This window comes from Elephantulus edwardii, unplaced genomic scaffold (assembly GCF_000299155.1).
Source record: "Elephantulus edwardii isolate Elephantulus edwardi_28Jun2011 unplaced genomic scaffold, EleEdw1.0 scaffold00135, whole genome shotgun sequence".
Lineage (NCBI taxonomy): Eukaryota > Metazoa > Chordata > Mammalia > Macroscelidea > Macroscelididae > Elephantulus > Elephantulus edwardii.
The window spans coordinates 6716287-6723776 of record NW_006399885.1 but is presented as its reverse complement, the minus strand read 5'-3'; the positions used below and the strand labels follow the sequence as shown (position 1 = coordinate 6723776).

Below are 7490 nucleotides of genomic sequence, written 5' to 3'. Positions count from 1 at the left end.
CAGCCCGCGCCCCGCGCCGAGTCCGCCGGCCCGGACCCCGCCGCTGCCGACCCGCCCTCCGAGCCATCGGTTGATCGTATTTGTTTGCTGTTTTCTGACGTGACTTCACTGAAAAGCTTTGACTCTCTTACAGGCTGTGGAGATATTATTGCAGACCAAGAAGAGGAAGCAGGGCCCAGCGGTGACAAGAGCGCCCCTGGAGCAGGCAAGCCAGCAGCCCCCCAAAAGAGCGCCGGCATGCTGGCCTACCAAGGAGGCGGGGAGGAGATGGCCAGCCCCGACGAGGTGGACACCACCTATCTGCAGGAGTTCTGGGACATGCTGTCCCAGACGGAGGAGCCCGGCCAGGCCCCCCAGGAGGGGGCGGGGAAGGCCGCGGCGGTGCTGGACCCCAAGGGCCTCCCCGAGGTGCACAAGGAAGCCAGGCGCGCCGAGGCCAAGAGCGTGGCCCTGGTCAAGCGCAGGAGGCTTCACCGGATCCCCGTGGAGGCCCAGCAGAAGGAGGAGCCCAAGCCCCCAGAGAAGGAGCAGCAGGAAGGGGTCCCTAACAGTGACGAGGGCTACTGGGACTCGACCACGCCTGGGCCTGAAGAAGACGGCCCGGGCAGCGGGAAGAAGGCCGGGCTGCCCCGGGATAGCTACAGCGGGGATGCGCTCTATGACCTGGACGCCGAGCCCGACGAGAGCCCCACGCTGGGCCCCCCCGCCAGCAGCAGCGACACGGCCTGCTTGTCCCGGTTAAAGCCGGTGTCTCCGGTCACCATCACCTGCCCCTTGCGAACACCAGGCAGTTTGCTGAAGGATTCTAAAATCCCCATCAGCATCAAGCACCTCTCGAACCTTCCCCCCAGTCACCCTGTCGTGCACCAGCAGCCGACCCGGAGCGAGATGCCCAGAACGAAAATCCCCGTGTCCAAAGTGCTGGTCCGGAGGGTCAGCAACCGGGCCTTGGCCGGGACCACCATGCGGGCCGCCGCGTGCCACGACGGTGCCAAAAAGTTGTGAGCACTCGGAAGCCATGAGGGACCCCAGGGCGAGGAGTACAAAATTTCCACCGGAATTCACACAAATCGGTTTCTCTTCCCCGCAAGAAGGGCGTCAGGCCCGCCTCTGGGCCACAGCCTGGGCGAGGCAGGTCAGTGGGCCCCTGGGCCTTGCAGGACGCTGCCAACAGGCCTGCTCTAAGATAAGTTCCCCCACGACCATTTCCAAGCACTTTCTTTTTCCCTTTTAATCTTTTGTTGTTGTTCTTATGGTTTTGTTTTTAATGCACTGAACACTCAGAAGTCACCTTTACTTGCCTTTGGAGAAAACACGACTTACTGAAACATACCTAAGGGTCAAGCCCCAGGTGGTGGGGCTGTGCTGAGGGGCCAGAAAGCTGGAGGACTTGGACCTGGTGACCAGAGGAGTCCCCTATTCCATGACACTTCCTTCCTTCTTTTCCCATCTAGGAAAAAGACCCTGTGCTGTTATCACTGTGGAAATCACCTGCCCAGCTGACAGGACCATTGGCTTTTACCTGAGCAGCGGAGGGTGACAGCAATGGGCAGCAAACTGTCACTTGCAGTGGCTAGGTATAAAACCAGGGAGGCATCTACCACTGGCAAAATAAAAGACAGCCCTGGTTTGGTTGGGTTTAATCATTTGTTTGTGGGGGGAGAAATAAAAAGCTTAGCAGAGAAGGATGTGTGCGTGTGCACGTGTGTGTGTGTGTGCTCACCCAGTGCAGAAAGCAAGATCAGGGAAATATGTCATTAAATGCCAAGAGCCATGGGATTTTAGCATTTATAAACAATCTTTTCATGTCTGGGTTCAATAGTTATTTCGCAGTTTATCCATCACTTCCCATTTGCTAGTCTGAAGGTAACCTAAGGTTTGAAAGTCAGGTTTTATGGCTAGAAATGCAAAGCATTGATAGTCTTCAGCTGTACTGGCATCTGTAGCCAATCTGGTTTTTGTTTGTGATGGGTCTTCAGGCTCTCAAAGCAGAACAACAACAACAAAATCTATTGTGTTGATGCCACCGAAGATTGATTTTGCCTTGTCTTGGCTAAAAGAAGTCTGTTTTATACTCCAAATCTCAATTTTCAGAGCTTTTACATTGGTTGTCAAATTGTGGTAACTGTTCTTCAGTGCAAGGATTCTGAAAGAGGAGTATATGAAGTTAAAGCAAGGGGCGAGGGTGGGTGGAATAGACCTTTCCATAACATTTGGTTTATGCTTCATGAACATCTGAGTAAGACATGTATGTTCAGGATCTGACATGGGCTAGCATGTGTGTCCCTAATATTTTATGCCAGGGTATTTGAAAAGTGATTCTCGTCTCTTGTTTGTTTTTTCAGAGAAAACATTTCTATCCGAGTCACTCCATGCCCAGATAGTTTGAGTGATAAACTGAAGCCATTCCTAGAATGCTTTTAAGAGTCTACTGATTAAATTAACATCCTCTTTGAAATGGAGTTTGGTGTATTGAATCATAAAGACCAGAGCGCTCTCTGCTCGGAGGTGATTCATTTTATCAAGATGATGAGACCCACTCAAGCAAAGCCACACAGCTCTGAATGGCATATGCACTTCTGTATAACTTTCATTTTGGGTGTGGGGGCTACTTAAACGATGAACTGATAATACATGCTTTTTAAGGTTCTTTTCTGCTTCCTAAAGGAAAGAAGAAAGCAAGTTAAAATTTTGGTACTCTACTATGATATTATGAAGGATAGTAAGATAAAGAGAGACATCAAGGGAAAATCCATTTGAGGCAGGTGGTTCCTCATTTTACATCTTGTAGTCGTTGAACTAGAAGGGTAAGAGGTTTGCTGAATGTCTTTGCTCCTTCTCAATTAGTCAGGTTATGGGCTTTTGATTGCACTGTGTCAGAGCCTTAATGTGATTTCAAAGTGATGCTTTAATATTTCATTTCCCTCCATGTCCACAGATGAGGCCCTACGTGCAGGCGTATCCTGAAACAGTCTACATACCCCACCATAGAAGTAAGGCACATTCCCACGTGCTCATGTGCTCACTGAGCCATGCATAAACTAACAGACAAAAGACGTCCACTGTAGATTTGGAAATGCTGTAGAGATGATTTCTGTCTTGAGCAAGGGAATTAAATTTGATGTAATGCTGATTGTATTATTTAGACGCCACAAGCGTTCATTTCCTCTTTCATGAATGGCGAGAACATCAATTTTATTACCAGCTATAAAACAAAGGATCTTAATTTGCATATTTGCAAGGATTATTGTCCCCTTTGCATGAATCATGGCAGAGATGTATTTTGTTGCACAAGAAACTTGAGTGGTTCAAAAAAACTGATGAGAATCTTGGCGGTAGTAAAGGGAGTCTCTTTTGTAAGTGCTAGAAGAAGAGACTGGTTTGGCTTCCATGACTTTAGGAATTATTTCTGCATTTCCATTACTGTACTGTCCTCTTGAGTTTAAGGAAAATGTTGACAAAGTTCTACCTTTGTTTCCCCTCTCCTGTGACGGGACTAGTTATATAAGATTGGAAGTATTTTGTTTTGTTTTAATTATTTATTTATTTTTTTACTTCTTTGTATTTTCTGTGTGTTTTCACTAGATATATGGGGGGGGGGGCGGAAATCCACCCACACCAATCAAATTCAGTCAGTAAATTTAATGGCCCCAGTATCTTGTAAAGTGTTGCAGTGGCAGGAAGAATGGCTGGTCAACCTTTCCCAAACTTAGAAAAGGGATCATTGGACAAGTCGTTTTCTTGTATCAAGGGCTACTTACTCTCATTTGATGCTCATGGAGGTGATTTTTCAGGATTTTAATAAATTTGCTTCCCAAATTTTTATGAATGCACTCTTAATTCTTTTGTAAGAATTAGACAGGCCTTTGTGTTTGCTGATGTATTCTCTTCAGAACTGAATATGGGTTGAGGCTACCTTTTGTTCCTATGATTCTGATAACTTGATGAAGGAAGTTGTTTTGGCCAAAGAACTGACAAAATTGGAAGGAAAAGATGGAGTCAATTATTGACTAGCAAATACTCCTCTCAGCTAGTTTAGCAGCTTTGTATGAAGGCAGCCTGCCTTTGATATGTATGTTACATGTATAATATAATAAAAAAGCACTCTAAGTTGATACTTTTATTTTTCCATTAGCATCAACTTGGAGACTTTGGGCCACAACATTTTAAAGAATCACAACAGGTAATTAATTTTTATCATTTCATCTAATGACAACAGTGGCTCATAGGATATTAAAGGGCTTCCTTTCCATACTTACTTTTTCCTCACATTTTCTGCCTATTTAAGAAACAACAGCTTTAACACCTAATGAAGACGATGACTTACTGAGCTTAAAGGATTTATTCATCAATCTCAGAAGTAATAGCCAAGGATTTGCATTGAAATGAATATGCAAATTCCCCTTGGCTTGCACAGTTCTCAAGGTAAAAACAGAACTAGAGATCCAGACTTCCTTATCTCTGCTTTCTAAGAGTTTCCACGACTTAAATCTTTGTTTAGATTCTTTTTGGAAGTTGAGGCTGTGAGGAGATTAATGTGTGTGGCTTTTTCTTCCATCTTTTTGCTTCCATCTGATGCTTGGCATCCCAGACATCAGTTAAGGCCCACTTGACCATGTTTGTGGTAGGACCCCTGTCTATCAAGCGGGATAACTGCTATCAGGTGCTAAGTTTCTCTCTTGAATCAGGATTTGCCTCCCTTGTACTTGCTTCCTGCTGAGTTGTACGCCTGTGTGCTCAGGTAAACTTGGCTCCCGTTGTCCTTGTTAAATTATTTCAGAAAATGTTCTTTCTCTTAAAAAAATTGGATTTTTTAAAAAAAAGTTTATTTACCTGTGTTTCCTACAATTCTTCTCATACAAGAAAATGTTATTCTCTTAACCATGAGAAAAAAGCAACATGATTAATCCCCTATAACCATTGAAAAGAGCTCTTTTAAAAGAACCCAATAGAATAAGAGGTGAAACCCAAATACTTAGGCCAACTCCATTTCCCCTTCTCTTGATAGAGAAGGAATGGGCAACATTTTTTATTTGGGGATACTTACCTTAGACGTTTGCACTGCATTGCACAGCTGCATTTATACAAGAGTCTGAGACCGAGGGGCTGGGACAGCCGACTGGTCTGCTTTAGAGCCTAGAAGGTTAGCATTTACTGCTTGAAAAGAAAGGAGCTACAACCTTGTCAGTGCGACATGCAAGTGTGAGTCCACTCAAAGCAGCCACTGACATAGTGGCCCTGTCCTGCACTGAGGAGTTCCTGATGGCTGTCGGGGTGCTTCGCAAAACCTTTTCACTGTGACCATGGTCTAAAGGAGACAGTGTGTTGCAACAATAGCCACTTATAAAGGTTGCTGTTCTCTCACTGCATTGCTGCTTTTATGGGATGATTCGGAACAATAGTTTTATGCTTACAGAAAAGAGTTCCTTCTCAGACTGAAAAAAGGAGAGGTTAAAATAATCAGCAAACCTGCAGAACTGAATTTGGCACATTTTGTCGTTGATATTGACATTACTTTAACACAGCACATATTTATTGGGCATATACTGTATTTAATATTTAATACAACTCATTAAGATTGGAGCTCACACGTATTGTAATTTAATTCCTTAGTATTCATTAAAAAACCTTTATTTTATTTTACCTACCTTTTTGTATTTGTATTTGTTGCTGATAAGTTTGTGGGCGGAGTGGAGAAAAGTGAGGTTGGGAAAGGGTGGCATGCATTATAACACGCACATTTTTTTTAAATCAATTAACAGTTATAATAATGTCTAATGTTTGTTGAGCAATCACTGTGCTGGACACTCCTACAAGCTTTACAAATATTTACTCAGTCTTTTTATTTTATTGTGACTCGAGCGAGAGTTTAAAGAGCAAACTGGCTTTCATTCAGCCGTTTGCCAACGTTTTTATTTATGACATTAATTGTAGCCACGATATAACGGCATTCTTTCCACTTCCTCCCTGTCTCATTTTTATTAACCCTTCTACTTCATTCTGTCTTCTGAACGTTATTCCTGGACAAATGTTCCCCATTTGATCTCTTATGGGTGATTGTTTTAAGGAGCTAGTTTTAAGTAACTGAACTCCGCTTAGTCATTTAAACAGACATACTGTTGCATGCTGCCTAGTCTAATACTTTTCCACCCTGTCTGATGGAGTAGAGCTGCCTCATGGGGTTTCATAGGCTATACTTCCAAGACTAGAACAGTCTTTCTTCTTATGGAGCCACTGGTGGGTTCGTTCGAACTGCTGACACTGCAGTTAATATTCTATTCTCTTTTTAGTTTGACATCTTGAGCTCAACTTTTATTTCTTTCACTCTCCACCTCTCCTCTCTGTTTTCAGTCTCTGGGACAGGAACAAATAGAAATTCCTGGCAATTGGTGGTAATGGCGAAGTAAGAAGTATGAAATGTTAGCACCAGTTTACTTTCAGCAGAAAGAAGCTTGCCATGACCATGGGGCTGAAAATTGGGGCTCCGCAGTCACCCACAGGTCAATCTGCCAGTGTTCTCCAGTTAGTAGGCAAACAGTCTGCCTGCCTTGGAAGGAGTCTTCTCCTTTGAGGGATTAACATCCCCAGTACTGACAGAAATCTCTTCCGTTGTCATGGTAATACTTCTTCTCCCATAGAATGTCAGTCAGTTAATTCCAAGCACGTTTCACTAGCCCCCGCCCACCCCCACCCCCAAACACCCCCGTTTTAAGTGGTTTCTCAGCTTTTCTGGGTATGCTGTGTTGTTTGTTTAGACAGCAGCTTGCAGTGTTATTCCTGGATTGGATAAATCCTTAATTTATATGAGCGACTCCCTTTACACTAGCAGTTCTCCTTCTGTGTTCTATGATCATAGGATTCTAGTCTATGTTCTCTGATTCATAAACTAACGTAACTAGTATTATTGAACATCTGCCATGTGTCAACAATTGAGTACTTGGAAGATTTGTTATTGAAATTAAATAGCATCTACTGTGTTTTCTGTGCTCCAGGGTCCATCTCTTGTGCTTTATGGTAAAAGAACTCTTGCCTCTATTCTACAGAGCAAACGATTTTCAGAAAGGTTAAGTATCTTATCCAAATCCCCTCATCTATTCAATAATAGGGATGCAATTTGAACCAGAAAACTAATGTTAAAGCTTATGCTTTAATTACAGATCATTTTTAGCCATATGAGTAGATTTTTGAATAAATTATTTTAAGAAACTAATCAAGTGTCTCAGTTGACAAAACTAAACTAAATTGTATTGATTGTGGATGGCATGAAAATGACTTTTTTTGTTGAAAGTAAATGTAGTGATTTTTTAAAAGAATTCTTTTGTATTTCTATATAACCCAAATCACATGTAACCCTAAAGAGTAGGTCTCAGAATCCTGCTGACTTTTGTTTTTCTTATCAAAGTCAGTCAAAATTTGGGGTCATCTATAACATTTTTTAAAATGCTGTCTATATCTAGCTTTTAAATTCTGGTGACTGTTTTGTGGAAAAT

The 7490-nt window shown here is 43.1% G+C and overlaps 1 protein-coding gene across 1 annotated transcript in view; it reads left to right on the top strand.

The window, feature by feature from the left end:
- The window catches only part of AMER2 (APC membrane recruitment protein 2), a 16127-nt gene extending 15122 nt beyond the window's left edge, over positions 1-1005 (top strand). The window contains exon 2 of the mRNA XM_006894130.1: positions 4-1005. Within this exon, the coding sequence (XP_006894192.1) occupies positions 4-1005 (1002 nt within the window). The remainder of the gene's footprint in view (positions 1-3) is intronic.
- Positions 1006-7490: the final 6485 nt, after the last annotated feature.